The sequence below is a fragment of the Scophthalmus maximus genome, chromosome 18 (genome assembly GCF_022379125.1).
Source record: "Scophthalmus maximus strain ysfricsl-2021 chromosome 18, ASM2237912v1, whole genome shotgun sequence".
Classification (NCBI taxonomy): domain Eukaryota; kingdom Metazoa; phylum Chordata; class Actinopteri; order Pleuronectiformes; family Scophthalmidae; genus Scophthalmus; species Scophthalmus maximus.
In genome coordinates this window covers 14,334,716-14,351,029 of record NC_061532.1, presented here as the reverse complement: position 1 = coordinate 14,351,029, position 16,314 = coordinate 14,334,716, and the positions used below count along the sequence as shown (strand labels likewise).

At 44.3% G+C, this 16,314-nt stretch overlaps 2 protein-coding genes across 2 annotated transcripts; both read left to right on the top strand.

The window, feature by feature from the left end:
• Positions 1-1,699: 1,699 nt before the first annotated feature.
• On the top strand, positions 1,700-6,475 carry nek2 (NIMA-related kinase 2). The gene is made up of 9 exons (XM_035617743.2): positions 1,700-2,019; positions 2,892-3,109; positions 3,214-3,454; positions 3,565-3,647; positions 3,733-3,859; positions 3,963-4,197; positions 4,700-4,754; positions 4,847-4,923; positions 5,202-6,475. The coding sequence occupies exons 1-9, from the start codon at positions 1,924-1,926 to the stop codon at positions 5,405-5,407; spliced, it is 1,338 nt and encodes a 445-aa protein (XP_035473636.2). The 5' UTR covers positions 1,700-1,923; the 3' UTR covers positions 5,408-6,475.
• On the top strand, positions 6,475-11,917 carry slc30a1a (solute carrier family 30 member 1a). Its single transcript, XM_035617742.2, has 2 exons — positions 6,475-7,677; positions 9,123-11,917. Exons 1-2 carry the CDS (start codon positions 7,134-7,136, stop codon positions 10,007-10,009), a joined length of 1,431 nt encoding a protein of 476 aa, XP_035473635.1. The 5' UTR covers positions 6,475-7,133; the 3' UTR covers positions 10,010-11,917.
• The last annotated feature ends 4,397 nt before the right edge of the window (positions 11,918-16,314 follow it).

The following is a 16,314-nucleotide window of genomic DNA, read 5'->3' as shown; positions in this document are numbered from 1 at the left end:
CCTGCTGAGAGGAACGCTTGCTGACAGGAATCCCAGAGACTGTGTTTATCTCAGGCAGGGATCACACATCAACGTTTTCATTGTAATGAGAAACATAATCTATCTGTCACATGTAGGATTTACTCAAGTCGCTTCATGTAAAACCACTCCCGCATTGCTCTCTTTAAACGTGTGTCATGGAGTCAGAAATGTGATTATATGTGCGTGGTGGTTCTATGGCCAATGACCTGATCTAACCTGTTACATCTCAGAGTTTTGCAGATGTAAGATCCTCGGGTAGCAATTAAAAGCAGCACAAATGCATGATTAGATGTGATTCTTTATATGTGAAACGAAATAATTTTCTTTGCTCAGAGATTATTTTAGAATAGTTATATAGTTTAATTTTAACCTTGTTTGAGCATCTGGGAAATGGGGAGAATTTATATATATATATATATATATATATATGAATTTATATATATATATATATATATATATATATATATATATATATATATATATATATATATATATATATATATATATATATATATATATAGCTGCAATTTTTGGTCATTAAGCTGTAAAGGGTTTTAGTGGTTAAAAAATGCTCTGGAGCCCAAGGGAATGTCTTTTCCCCCTCCCACTAACCCAAAAACTTTCCATTCACAGTGAAATGTGATATTATCAGAAATCTTCAAATTTTATGTGAAATTGACTCATTTAACTGTGTCACATTTAACTTCTTCTTTATTTGACATAGAGACTGTCCTGAATACTCTTTCGATCTGAACAATGCAGAATGTTAAATGTCAATGACACAACTCAACAGTTGATCAGTGTTGTAGAAGATGTTGTGTTTGTCTTCTAAGCCAAATAAAAAACAAAAACCCTTATCAACATCAGAACTTATGAGAAGCTTTCCAAACACTGGCAGTGAGACCTTGAGGAGTAATTGGAAAATATCCCCCGTCATCATGTCTCTTTTTTCATTTTCCCTAAATAATTGAATTATCCTAACTCTATATCCTAGAACCGAGTGCAAAAGAGCAAAAATCTGCAGCATTGATGGGAACCTTTTTCCTTTTAATTATGATGTAGGAATAACTGAATATACAAGTTGAAAAATCCATGAGACACATTGTACATTATATAATTTATAACTAGGTCATATAATAACACATAATTTGATGTTAATGTTGGACTTCATTATGTGTAAAATGCTGCCGATGACTCTGAGCTTTTCTGACATCCTGGGTATAGTGTCGATGGACATGCAGCTGATCATTATGGTGGAATTTTTCCAGAACTTTAGAAGTTTTGATTTGTATCATCTGTCCAACCATGGATCCAACCTACCTGCCAAGTACCTTGAAAGAAAGTTTACCCAAGAGAATTGTAACTCCATATATTTAAAAAAAAATGGATGATCACATCAAATATAGATTTGGGTTTTTATGTTGTTGTTAATAGAATTTATTAAAAGTGTCCTCACTTTAGTTTTGATGCCTGAATTTTAAAGTGCACCATACAGTCAACAGTTGACACTCTGAGGTGTGTTTTGGCGCCACCTTGTGGACACTTTGTACACGTGTCGTCGTCTGCCCGCTCTACTCTCGCGGTCTTTCAGGCGCTTAGCAACCTCTCAACTTGTATCCGCTCAGCCGCCAATCAGGAGTCAGCGTGCGAGCAGCGTAGACCAATCACCAGCGAGGATTCTGGCACTCATTTAAAACGGAGAGAAACAGCCTGTTGTCTTGCTAACTTGAATCGCACGCGACCGGAAGAGAGAAAGGATGAAAAACAAGTATTTGGTCTTTGACAAAACATATTTTTTCGGGTTTACAGGCGTAACCGAGACCGTTTAGGTTGAGCAGCTTAGCGTGAAAGTAACTGAACGTTCGGTTGCGGTTGGAACGGAACAACAACAACAACAGCAACATGCCGTCCCGTGTCGAGGACTACGAGGTGCTGTACACCATCGGCTCCGGCTCCTACGGAAAGTGCCAGAAAATAAAACGGAAATCTGACAAAAAAGTGAGTAAACGTCGCGCAGACAAATCACAATGTTTCTTACTCATAAACTGTCGGTTCCTTTACGTTACGAATCTAAAATCGTGGGCGAGGCAACGACTTCGAGATAAGTGACAACAGGAATGTGTGTTTCACTTTATTTCTTCCGGGTAGCTTGTGGCGATTTGTAAAATGGTAATACACATGAGTGATAGTAGAAGTCGTCACTAAATTACACGCCTCCCTCAACGGCAGCCATTTTAAATTGTTCCAGGTAAAAGCACAGGTGTCACTAATACATTTTCGCCTTCATTAAAAGTTGTTGGTAACAATTAAATTAATCGCCAACTATTTGGATAATCGATTAATCGGTTCAAGTAGTTGTTATGTAGGGGAAAAAAGTCAAAATTCTCTGACTTCAGCTTCTTAAATGTGACTATGTTCTGGTGTCTTTGCTCTTAAACTGAACTAAACATATTTGGTGTGTGGACAAAACAAAACATCATCTTGGGGTTTTGGGAAACAGGATCGACATGTTTCATCATTCTATGACATTTTATGGACCAATATAAAAGTAACAATCCCCTCCTGTACTGTCTTGAAGCAGGTACGTTGGGGTCCAAACCTTTTTCACCTTTTCCAGAGCTCAAAGTTTGTTGTTGACTTGCTGAAATGGTAGTTTGGCGAAATAGAGACTAAACAGATAACTCAAAGTTACTTTCCTTGTTACCTGCAGTCTGTTGTCGTCTGATGTGAGCTGCCACCTTGATTTCTTTTCCCCCGGCTGTTCACTGACTCCTGGTCGATGACTTTAACCCCAGTTCCTCCCAGTCATGAATTTACTTGATTTAAAGTTTCAGTCCTTGTTGTTGATTAACCCCAATTTTGATCCGAAGGTCCTGGTGTGGAAGGAGCTGGACTATGGCACCATGGCGGAGAGCGAAAAGCAAATGCTGGTGTCCGAGGTGAACCTCCTGCGAGAGCTCAAGCACCCGAACATAGTGAGGTATTACGACCGCATCATAGACCGGACCAACACGACGCTGTACATCGTCATGGAGTACTGCGAGGGCGGCGACCTGTCCAGCCTCGTCAGCCGCTGCATCAAAGAGAGGTGACAGTGTGATACTTGAAATAAACACTGCGCAGTCGGTTTTCCCTCTCCACTAAGTGTTACTGTATTCATCTATTTATTTACTGTTCTTCCTTTCATTGCAGGCGTTATTTGGAGGAGCACTTCGTCCTCCGAGTCATGGCACAGCTCATGCTGGCCCTGAAGGAGTGCCACAGACGCAGCGATGGCCGGGCCACAGTTCTCCACCGAGACCTGAAGCCGGCCAACATCTTCCTCGACGTCAGACAGAACGTGAAGCTCGGTGACTTTGGCCTCGCGAGGATCTTGAATCACGACACCAGCTTTGCAAAGACGTTTGTTGGGACACCGTACTACATGTCTCCAGTGAGTTGTTTAGTCCTGCTGTCCCCTTTTTTTTTTTCTTAGGATATATATGAAGCATGTCTTTACTCCTGATTGTGGCCTAATAATAATATAATGTTTTTTTCTTACAGGAGCAAATAAACCAGTTGTCATACAACGAGAAGTCCGATATTTGGTCACTGGGATGTTTGCTGTATGAACTATGTGCATTATCGTAAGTTTTCCTGCTCCTCTGTTTTTTCCAGCAGCTGGTTTGTTGATTACAAATCTGACACTTTCCCTGAATGTTTCCTGTTTAGGCCTCCGTTTACTGCTTACAACCAAAAAGAGCTGGCCGAGAGGATCAGAGAGGGAAAGTTCAGAAGAATCCCGTACCGATACTCTGAGGAGCTGAACAGCTTACTCAGCAAAATGCTCAACTTAAAGGTTGGGAATGAATGATTCAACAATGTTGTCTAAGATGGGAATTTATTTTTCAGAAACTGTCCTTGTGCTAGCAGCTACTCAGTTTGTTGTTTGATGTTGCCAGGACTACCTGAGGCCCTCTGTGGAGTCTATTCTCCAGAGCAGCCTGTTGGCTGATGCAGTTGCTGAGGAGCAGAGGAGGGCAGAGGTCCGGCTCCTGAGAAGGTCTGCAGACTCCGACTGTCCTCTTCACAAGCCGGCCGAGCCGGCCCCGGCCTCTGCTGCTGAGCTCAGACTCCGGGAACAGGCGCTGCGGGACAGAGAAAAGGCCTTGAAGGAACGGGAAGAGAGGCTGGAGCGTAAGACTTTTATCCCGACTCCTGATTGTGCTGCACAAACCTGGATTCAATGTCTGGTCAGGGTTTAATTGAACTGCTGACCTGCAGCTGCATGGCAGCGTGATTCGTATTCTGTATCAAGAAGTGCTTATGATGAAAGATTAGAAAGGCAGTGGAATCTTGAGATGCTTTGAGACATGCCCTGAAGTCTGGACATTTGCCCTTAACTTCTCAAGGAGATGCTGCATGTGAGAATGCAAATGTTGCTTCAGACATTTTCCGCAACTTTGCCTGGCAGCTCCCTAGTAAACTTTCCGGAAATTGTCTGAGTCAGTCCATGTGAGAATACCGTAAGAAAATCTCCTGCTGCGTTCTTCATACAACAACTTCTGACATTTTTCTGCAGTTCATGTCTGAATACAGCTTCAGACAGATTTTCTTTCTTCATCATAATAATAATAATATACATGACAAATACACAAGGTCCAAAGTTAACTTTTTATCTTATGTCTTTTCATGGCAGGAAGGGAGCATGAGCTGTGTGTTCGCGAACGGCTGTCACATGAGAAGCTTGAACGGTAATTTTTATTTATATTTATTTATCTAAAGATGGTTATTAAAACAATCCCCGTAATTGTTACGATTTGTTCATTCTGATCTACTGTTTCAGGGCAGAGCGTTTACTGAAGAATTATTACCGTCGACAGCAGCAGAGTGACCTGGTGCCTCTCTACGGCAAAGACATAGGTATGGGAATCAGAAGAAGACCTCTGGACTTACTGAACAGAGACGAGAACTGAGGAGTTTTTGTGTTTGTGCTTCTAGTTATTCATTACTTTTTAAATCATGAAAATAAAGTTTTTATACACCAATAAAGATGGATTAAACTAAAATATCTAGCTCCCATTACACGCCTGACTATCTGTAATCCAGCTGTCATGTCATATTGTCATGGCTGCCTTTTAATTCAATTTACTCTAGTCTAAATCTTTGTTAATCAGTCACTTCATGTTGTTTGGTCCCAGATGAGGAGAACCTCTCCCCCGGGAAGAAGAAGGTCCACTTTGCTGGCGAGAGCAAAGAGAACCAGCGCCCTGACAGTCGTCAGAGTGGGGCGTCCCAGGAGCTGATCCTCAGAAGGCTGCAGGCGGTCAACTTGCGCGCCAAGACACTGAACGAGGAGGAAAAGGCCTGTCAGTTCAAGAGCAGACAGATCCTTGGCATCCGTTGATCGCACGCACACGCACACACGCACACACACACACACACACACGTACGTCACTGTCTATCGTCATGTGATTGAAGGCTCTGAGTCACAATTACTGGATGTAAATTAAGATTTATTTATGATTATTGAGTAGCTATGCAAGTATCGAAGGCAACGATTCAAGCCAAAAAATAGAATCACGTGTATGCTGTTACTTTGTAGTGTCACAATTTTATTAAGTTTGATGTGTGGATGTTTTATTATTGTAGGCAGCTTTTGTGATATTGTGACATGCACTGTATATTCTTGCTGTATGTACAGAGTGGAAGGCTCAGGTTTTCTTTTTGTTATAAGAAGTAATTTTGTATGAAGAGCAATAACTGAACCTGTGATGGAACTGAACATTTGAACTATGCAGAAGCAATAGTTGTGAATTAAATGTTTTACAGTTCAATTTCTGATGCAGCACTACAGATGGCAATACATCATTAAGATAAAACAACAACTGAATTCACCCTCAAGAAAAGATTTATGCCAATACTTTTTTTTTTACATGAATAGAAAAATACATATCATTCAACAAGTGTTTCATTTGACAACCACAGAGAATATAAAAGGTTTTAAGTAGTTTTTTAAATTTACATTACAATTGCACCACATTGACACGTTGATCAATCCGACCAGTTCCCACAAGGGGTCATCAGTTTCCCAGGAACAGTCAGTCACTGTGTGGAGTCTGACGGGTGATTACCATACAGTCTGTGACAAGGCAATAAGCCCTCTCACCTAAAACTCCTTCATTATTGATTAAAAACTGATTAGAAGACATAATTAACAGGGACAGTGTTGTCAGAGCAGGCAGTTTGAGAATTGATTAAATGAAAATGAGGTTTCCTACAATGAAAGGAAATTTTTTTTTTTTTAAATGGTGTTTGACTAATTCCATTAACAACTGCTGAATATAGGGCGTATTTACCAACAGTGTTCGGGACATTAAAGGTTATTGGTTGTCATTTTCAGTGAGATTAACCAAACTAAATTGAAGAATCAATAAAGAATGGGCCAGTGTTTCTCCCCTGACTATCTAAACGAGTTGAAATCGATTTTCTAGAATTTCTTTTCAGACGTTTCGATGGTAAAATAGATTTACGGATCGACGACGGACGTCATCGCGACATTTCAGTTCGCAATGGCGTGCGTAGCAACCGCTGTTGTCTGGCCCGCTTGCTCCGCCTACTTGGCGAGAGTTGCAAAATCGGACCAATCAGGGCTCACCTCGTGACCACTTCGCCAATAGGAACGCTCCGGGGCGTGTCCCTCACGGGCGCCGTGTTCCGTGTGGAAAGTTTACCGGCTCGGGTGCAAAGTTTCCGCCGTCTGCAAAGCGGAGCTCGTCGGCAAAACGTTTTTTCTCCTCTGCAACTATGCTGGCGACGACCGCGGTCGTGAGCTCACACGGTAACTAGAACCGTATCACGGGTACGTTTCCTCCGTGGTTTGTCTCGGGGAGCCGGGTCGAGTGATGCTGCCGTCGCCGGATAACAAGCCGTGAACGAGGACGCTGGTTCAACGCCGACCGTATTGTCTCAGGGAGCCCGCTAGCCTAACGCAGCTCGTTAGCTAGGAGTCGAACCGGGGAGCTAGTTAGCCGACGCGCGGGTGATCTCGTCCGAAGACGCGGCGAGAACGCAACTCTACAGAACATTTTCGACGGGAGGACTTAAGCACTGCGGACGGGGAGACATCGACCATGGCTTGTGAACCGAACCGCGTGCGGCTGCTCTGCATGCTGTCGCTGACTTTCGGCTTCTTCATCGTGGAGGTGGTGGTCAGCCGCATCACCTCGTCGCTGGCCATGCTGTCCGACTCCTTCCACATGCTGTCGGATGTCATCGCGCTGGTCGTGGCGCTGGTGGCGGTGCGCTTCGCCGAGAAGACCCACTCGACCAACAAGAACACGTTCGGCTGGGTCCGCGCCGAGGTGATGGGCGCGCTGGTCAACGCCGTGTTCCTCACGGCGCTGTGCTTCACCATCCTGCTGGAGGTGATCGAGCGCATCACGGAGCCGCACGAGATCGAGAGCCCCATGGTGGTGATCGCCGTCGGCGCCGCCGGGCTCCTGGTCAACCTGCTCGGGCTCTGCCTGTTCCACGGACACGCCGGCGGCGGCCACGGGCACTCGCACGGCGGCCACGGCCACGGGGGCAAGAGCAAGCGGGGCGCCGGGTCCCAGGGAGAGGAGACCAACCTGGTGGCCAATCACAGCAGCCCCGGCGACGTGAGGCTGAGGAACGGTGAGGAGGGGATGCCGGGGCGGAAGTCACCGTGTCTTTTACAGTATTTATGGTTGATTTGCTTTAGTTACCTTCTCTGTATTAAGTTATGCAGAGTGCAGGCCGTTATAAAGTGTCCAAGTCAAGGCCTGTCTGTGTCCCTGGAGATCCTGACAGCAGGTCCCACACTGTTGTCAGTCCACATTGCATAACACTACATTAACATCTGTGAACCCTCAGGACACCCCACTACCCCCCAGGGCCTAATCCTCATCATTTGCTCTACAATTATGATAATGTTTGTCATCGTGCATTTTGGTGTGTGACACTGTCCTTTTTTTTTTTTTTTAAAAACAAGACCAACCCTCATTGCCATCGACAGACGAATGACTCGGGGGTCACGCTTTGTGACAAGAAAAGAAAGAAAAAAGACCGACCACAATCAGCCGCCTCAGAAATAGAGATATGTAGAAGATCTCGTCCGACTCAGCCGAGACACTTTGACAAGTTGAAACTTGTCCGCGACAAAATAGAACAATGTTCCTGAAGCAGTTTTTTTCCATTGTACACGATTTCCGTAGTGTTATTCAAGTGAATACTATGTTTGCTTTAAAGCAGCCATGTTGTGGTATTCGGTTACCACAGGGCGTACACAGAAACAGCTCAGAAAAGTCAAAGTTTCATGTGTAATTAATGAGACCACCCCCACAAAGAACAGCCCTGGGGCGTGTCAATGGTCGTCCTCGCTCACTGAAGGGTTAAAAACCAATCTCTCCGCTACACTGTTACTCCCTGCTATTTACAATAAACGGAGACTGTACCCCCAACCCCCCGCGCCCCTCCAGCCACCGATCTCGCTGTTACTGGGTCATACATCAGTGTAACGGTGGAGGCGACAGCCCCCCAGACGCACCATTAGCTGCTGATGAATGACCCCGTAGAGTCCCGGGATGGAAGCAAGCGGCCATTGCTCCGGTTGCCGTGCCTCCCGGCGTGTTCATGCACGCCGCCCTCGCTGCCTGCTGTCGCTAATTGAATTTTTCTTAATGTTGAATTTCTATAGCATGTTTTTTTTTAAGATCCCATGTGCTGGAAAGCTCCTCCGGGGTTGTTTGGTATGTTTCTCCTGTCTTGTAGCCCCAAGCAGTTACAGCAGGGATTTGAGTCACAAGTCTTCCAGAGAACAAGCCAGACCACTGGTTGCAAAGAAAGGGAAAAAAAACCCCACCGTAACGGACTGTATGGCTCTTTGTCTCAAATGCACCCGTGCTGCTGACCTATGCCCCATTTGATGTAAACAAACAATTTCCCACCACCTCTGACTGTAATATCTCAAGGCAACATCACTGTGTTTGTTACAGTTGAATGCTACATTACTATCTACGTGTCAAAGTCTAGTTGATCTTCTATTTATCGCCTCGTGTTCCGTTCAACTTAACTCATCTCCCTCTGTTTTTTATCTTCAGAAATCAGCTGTAAAGAAGGCACCGAGGTGCAGATGAATGGCAACACTCACTTCGAGGAGATGGACCACGACCACGACCACGACTCGTCATCGCAGCTCAACATGCGTGGGGTCTTCCTGCACGTGTTGGGCGACGCCCTGGGCTCCGTCATCGTGGTCGTCAATGCGGTGATATTCGTGTTTGTGTGGCAGCCATGCAAAGAGGGCGAAGACTGCTACAACCCATGTGTCCACAATCACGGGTTGACAGACCAGCATGTCAATCAAACACTGTCGTCCATGAAGAGTGCGGGCCCCTGCTGGGTCCTCTACATGGACCCCGTTCTCTGCATCATCATGGTCACTATCCTGCTGTACACCACCTATCCGCTGCTCAAAGAGTCGGCCCTCATCCTGCTGCAGACGGTGCCCAAGCAAATTAACATGCGACGGCTAAACGAGCGGCTGCTGAGTGTGGACGGCGTGCTGGCCATCCACGAGCTGCACATCTGGCAGCTGGCCGGCAGCCGCATCATCGCCACGGCTCACATCAAGTGCCAGGACCCCACGTCCTACATGGAGGTCGCCAAGCGGATCAAGGACTTCTTTCACAACGAGGGCATCCACGCAACCACCATCCAGCCTGAGTTCGTCACGTTCAGCTCAGAGTCCCGGGAATCCCTGTGCGAGCTCTCCTGTCGGACTCAGTGTGCCCCCAAGCTGTGCTGCGGCTCTGCCGACAAACCCAACGCGAGCTCCGACAAGAAATCCGGCAGTGACTACAAGCCGGGCGTTGCTTCAGACCTGGAGGTGATCAGCGAGTCCGCGGAGCAGGCCCTGGGCATTCAGGTGAGCCCTCGGTCAGAGGCCGAGGTCATCGTCACCAGAGAGGTGGAGTCATCTCTGTGAGATGGAGATAACGGAGAGAAACGGAGGAGAAGCTGGAGAACGACCACCTCGGGCAGATATCATCACTGTCATTTGCAGGGCGCGGTCTTCCTGTAGTTGCCCCCCAATAAAGAAATAATTTCCATCGCCCTTTTATTCCCTTTCATTGCTTCCCCGTATGGCAATGGAATCCTGAACCATTCTGTTTATGCATTAGAGCCTCCATTCTTTCTTTAGCCTTCCTTTTCTCCCTTATGCCCAAACCCCCCTCCCCTCCACCCCGACCTCTCCTCTGCCGCCGGGCCCCCTCTCTCGCCGTCTGTTGCCACGGTTGTGTGGTGACGATGCATGTTGGGGGTTCGCTGACCTTCTCTCCTCCGGGACTGGAGCGAGTCCTGCATGAGTGTCCCTCATTAACACCATGCTGTAATTCGTCCTCTTGTCCCCATGGTGTTTCTGTGCCAAAGCTTCTCACTGCAGGACCAAAGGACACACACACACACACACACACACACACACACACACACACACACACACACACACACACACACACACACACACACACACACACACACGACACACACGACACACACGACACACACGACACAAGCGAGTCAGAGCACACATCACCAGGTTATGTTGTCCAGCCTGGACACGGACCTGTTGTCAAAGAGTCTACCTTGTGTTTTTTTGCGTAGGCTTCGAGCAGATCTATTTTCTTACCCTCTGGCCCAAAACGGACTTGAGTATTGTATTGAATTATAATTAAAGTATTTAAGTTATTAGAAATAATCTATTTCCTGTCTTTAGAAGCTGTTTGTAACCTTTAAGTTTGGTTGATAGAAACATTTTTGCAATTCTTTTTCTGTCCTGAAGTTTTTGAACAGACCATCTATGCTGTAGTCAGTTTTTACAAAATATGAGGTTTTTATAATAATGGTCTTGTTTTTCTCTTTTATTTCCAGACTTTTCTCTTGCCTTGACTCGGTTTTAATTGTAGTTATGAGTTGGATACAGAAGCGTGTATCATCACCTCTCTCACCTTGCCTATTAAATACAAAACTGCTATGGTATAGCACTATAGTATAGTTGACGTCGCTGTGTAACTGAACTTCTTGCAATGGCACAGTTTCATCCACGAATGTGACGCCTTGCAAGCCAGAGGGTTTGGGTCTGTTGTGAATATGTGAGCACTGTATGCCATTAGTGAAACACTACTCGTGTGTGAATCTGTACTGGACACGCTCCGGCGGGTGGCCGGTTGGTTTTGTTTTCAAATCTGAAGAATGTGTGTGGCACCGTGTCACGGTCCACGCCGAGGGACATTTTATATTTCCAGAATGATCTGCCAGGTTTTGCATGACCAAAACTGAGAACTGGTGTTGGAGGGTTTTCGAGCCAACAGCTCCTGTCGCTGCTCACCAGTACCTGCTGGTGTCCTCCAACATTATTCATAACTGTGGGGAATATGAATCATCATGCCGACTCTCTGTCCCCTGCGTCGGGCGGCTGAGTCAGGCAGATGTCGCTGAATTAAAGTCCATATGGTGGCCTTTAACATAGTCTGAGTTTCCCCCCTCGTCAACACAGATATCATGTAAAGATGATCCATTGATGCATTTCCTTTTTTCCACTCCTGATTTAAATGTGTATGCAATATAGAAATATGTGCTGGGAAGTGTATTTTGGGTGTGTTCTTCATTTGTAATGTTTGTTCACTTTTATTCTTTGTCGTTTTAAGACTCTTCAGATGTGCAAATTGAAAACAAAAAATGATTGTTTTTTATTTTAGATATGACATGTCAGCTGATGTGTTTTTTGATATATATACATATGCGTATATATAAATATACTAGTACCTGTCCAATGTGTCATTGTGAAATAATAAAAAAAAATATGACTGTTTGGTACAGTTTATGAACCCAGATATTTCAATTGTCTTATTCTGACTTCCTTTGGTGAAAGAGTGTCTGCATCCATCCGGGAGTCTGTCTCGTGTGTCCATGGATGTAAACTGTTTGGAGTTAGAAATAGCAGCTATTTATTGATAAGAGCTTATGTTGTAGTTTACGTTTGGTGGTTTGAGTCTTGAAGGATTTAAAACCGGCTTCTCACAGTCTCAATTGTTGAACTTTGCCTATTAGATCCACTTGAGCCATAGAAGAGTAAAGGCGATAATAAGCGGTTTAAAGACGCAGGGGTCGTGTTCAGGTTGGCAGCTATTACACTTGGCCTTGCATTCCCGTTGAAATCAAGATGCTTGTGCTTTTCCGCTACAGTGGAGCAGTTTTCCATTAAATCTTCTGGCCGAAGGAAGATCCTTATTAAGTTAGAATTTATTTTTCACCTTCTCTTATACGGTGAGAAAGGACGTTAGCATTGGCGGAGTTACACGCGCCCTATAGAGCCGGTCTAGTAAAATGTTGATTTGCGTTGAAAAAAAGTTTCAATATTTCTACCACACTGCCAGAATGTGTAGAAGAAAACTGTCAGGACCGGAATTCAGACTAAAATTGAAAAGATTTTTCTTTTCAATTTCAGTTGAACTGTCGCTTAAAACCACGACAACAACGTTGTGTTTTGATTCTAGCCTGAAAAGGCCAACAGGATTTCTACGGCTCATGTCTTCTGTCCGGCCACAAAGCCTCAAAGACCATCCAAACAGTAATAATGGTTTTAAGTAAATCTGACGCACTAAGTTGTGGAGTGTCACGCTGCACGCTACATGAGTCCATAATTACGGCAATTTCACAACTCTTCCCTGTGGCGGTGTAAAGAAGCGGAAGCTGGCTCAGGTCTGCGGCCGAGTCTCAGTGGAAGTCTGGTTGTGAGGCTGCTGACGGTCTGTGTGTGTGTGTGTGTGTGTGTGTGTGTGTGTGTGTGTGTGTGTGTGTGTGTGTGTGTGTGTGTGTGTGTGTGTGTGTGTGTGTGTGTGTGTGTGTGTGTGTGTGTGTGTGTGTGTGTGTGTGTGTGTGTGTGTGTGTGTGTGTGTGTGTGTGTGTGTGTGTGTGTGTGTGTGTGTGTGTGTGTGTGTGTGTGTGTGTGTGTGTGTGTGTGTGTGGCAGTCGCATCAGCCGCCGGGCCGAGGGCTTTTATGTAAGAGGCCCAGGGTCATTCCACAAGCAACAAGCCCCGCGGCTCCGCCCAGCATTCCTCAGTGCTGCCGGCCCTCCTCGCTCTTCTCTCTCTGTCCCATTTCAATGGGGAGAGAGAGATTCATGCACCTAGAGCAGCAACACCGGACACGCCGATGTGCTTTATTGACCAGAAGAAGAAAAAAACAGCAATGTGATCACAAAATGCCACAAATGGACAAATAAAGTGCAAACGTGAATCAAGAGTTTTCAGAAAAATTTGACTCTCTTAAGTAATTGCTACTTGGATGTTGTAATGCTTTCTTTCACAAGTGGAGAACTGGTATAAAGGGCAACGCGGATCTGACGTGAAACACCTGACTTTCCCAAAGGTAATCTACGAGGCAACCCCAGATTTCCAGAATCCAAAGTTGGACCTTTTTGGCAAATACACTTGTTGTCGGGATGACCTCAATTTGGGCGATCAAAAAAGTGTCCTCCTTAATAGATAAAAAAGCACATATTAATGACAATACTGTATATACTGTATATATAGCTGATATATTGGTGTTACACTCATTGGCATGTGTGATTGGTCGCAACAGGCCATCTGTCTCTGGCTTTGTGCCTGGGATTTTCAAACAGGGTGAACGGGACATGATGCTGGGTTTTGGGGGGGGCTGGACGCTGGAGTTGAGGGTAAGAGGTCACGCTGCTGCTAAATGGATTCACCTTTGCCAACAATAGAGAGATTCAGAGGTGCTGCTATAGAGGATTTGTTACAGTGTGTGGTTTCTTCTTTTGTCACAAGCGCAAACTTGTCTTTACTTTCCAATGAAAAGCGATAACTTCCAGATTTGATCATTTTGAAATACTGAATGCTACTTCAATGAATTGGAAAAAAAAAATGTTCCCACCTCTTAATCGAAACAAACCATTTTGAAAATCTGGTGGAATATCGTCTACATTTAAAATGACGTCTCGGACGTAGTTGTGTTGTCCCTGGGCCCTTTACTTTCATTGCGTCAGATAAAGTAAACTACACTAAAACTAAGGGTACTTAGCGTTTAGTGCATATATTTTACAATTTGAATGCTGGAATAAAATGTTTGGAAAGCACATGGAGGTGACGAATGGGGGGCCATTTTGAACTCATCCCCACTCTGTCCTCTGTCCCGTTAAATGGAAAAGAGTGAAACTGACAGTGAAAGTGTGTGTCGAAGCAAATCAGTGACCTCTGAGCTTTGTTTAGAGAAGAAGAGTCCACTGTGTCACATAAAGTCCCATATATAGAACAAAGACTGGGGTTTTCACTGCTGCTGCCGTCAACTCACTCTCAATACAACCAATTATTTCTCAAGGGACTGAACATTTACTGGACAAGACTCTACAGCGCCTGATTCACTTATCGAACTGACAGTCAAATGACGCCAAACCTTCATTTTTATGCATGAATGTATGTGTGAATTTGAATGCATAACGGTTTTGCACTATTCAAGAATGAACCACAAACAGCACAAATGTCTCGGTTTCGTGAGACTGCTCAAATATCTGTGGGAAGTAAAAAGTCGGGTGTTACATGTGACACTGAGCTCTGTGGTTTGGTGAAATGCTGGCTGATCAGTTCCAGGTTTTCCTACTCAAAAACAAAAGAATAAAACAAGTAAAGAAATATTGAACTGAAACACTGGCATGTGGGCCAAGAAGCAACTTTGACCTTTATGTTAATTTGGTAAAAATGCTATTGAACAACATGGTTTTGTGGACGTCAGTGTGTGGGCTGGAAAGATGAACTGATCACTCACATTCGTCGGGTTTACTTCCTCTATTAAACGTGGGTGTGGGTAGTGGATGATGACATATTTTTTGAATGTTCCTTTAGTACACTATTGCATCTGTGTGTAAAGTTTTTGTACTTGTGTATGAATATTTTAATCTAGATTTCATCAAGGTATTTTCAGTTCTTCTGAGATCCCAGAAACTCTAAATCTTGTTGCGGCTTTCACCTCGGGATGGTGCAAGAGAAAAAGCGAGTGGCTCATCAAAGCGATTGGGGTTCGTCCTCTCGGTACCATGAATGTCTGCGCACATTTAATGGTAATCCTGACACTGGTACTTTGGATGCATCCCTTGCAACAACTTCTACAGTTGCACATCTGCACATATACACACACGTCTTGGTTTGAATTTTTCATTTCTAGTACTTTGCACATTTGGTATTTGTACAACTTCCATTCCCGGTGCTGTTGTTATTTTAACACGTGTAGTATGAAATTAAAACATTAATGCAACTTGTCGAGGATATCCCTGTGATCAGCATGAGGGAAATCTGATGATGCACGCTGTTTCAAAACAGGGAAGTCCAATTTCTTTTGGCTCAGAGTGAAAATGAAGAGAACCGCTTTCTCTGGACTGTCCCACAGTCCTCCGAGAAACCTTTAATCTGGCCACATGGCAGGTTCGTACCCACAAAGGACCTGTCCGTCTCAGGGAGAGATTAGGAGGGCTGGAATGTTAACCCGCTCTCTGGCGAGGACGACGACGATGATGATGATGATGATGGTCAGCAGAGGAGGAAGTCCTTGGAATTTTTAATCCGTCACTGAAATGGAGACACTACAGTGAAGCAACACTCTGAACCTACACGGTATATACACCAAAGTGTCACCATCAACATGTGGTCAAATGTCAGTGTAGAGCGCACTGTAGAAATATTAACGTTAAGAAAACTCAGCAATAAACCAATGTATGTATTATAAATGTATAACCAGATAAATAACAAGCCTCCATCATCTAACTCTCTTGAGATTAGGAAAAAGACACGCAAAACAATGTGCTGTTGATTTTGCTAATTTCTAAACTACCGAGGTTGATAAGTACGTTATCAGTCTGACGTTTTGAATTTGTGATTATCAGTTATGAGAGGGACAACTTGACATTTTGAATTGACCTGGTTTGAGACTAATCAGTCCAGCCAATGACATTGAGTTGTTGATTAAAGAAGAGTTCATTCAGCATAATCAATTATTACATTTTAGTGTTTTTAGTGTATAAAGTAAACGTGGCAAAACGTCATGCTTTTCTGACTTTGTGATTTAACTTACAGTCTGTAATATAATGTCAGTAATAACTTTATCAGAGCATCACAGCTGCAGAAGTGCATGAACAAGTACATAGTGTAGATAGAATACTGTATGATCATCTAAATCTAAACACTATGTATACCAAACATGAATAGATACTATAAGGTAT

Coding starts and splice junctions, on each gene's coding strand:
- nek2 (XM_035617743.2), top strand. CDS start 1,924: ATGCCGTCCCGTGTCGAGGACTACGAGGTGCTGTACACCATCGGCTCC. Junction 2,020..2,891: donor AACGGAAATCTGACAAAAAA/GTGAGTAAACGT, acceptor TTTGATCCGAAG/GTCCTGGTGTGGAAGGAGCT. Junction 4,198..4,699: donor ACGGGAAGAGAGGCTGGAGC/GTAAGACTTTTA, acceptor TTTTCATGGCAG/GAAGGGAGCATGAGCTGTGT.
- slc30a1a (XM_035617742.2), top strand. CDS start 7,134: ATGGCTTGTGAACCGAACCGCGTGCGGCTGCTCTGCATGCTGTCGCTG. Junction 7,678..9,122: donor CGACGTGAGGCTGAGGAACG/GTGAGGAGGGGA, acceptor TTTTATCTTCAG/AAATCAGCTGTAAAGAAGGC.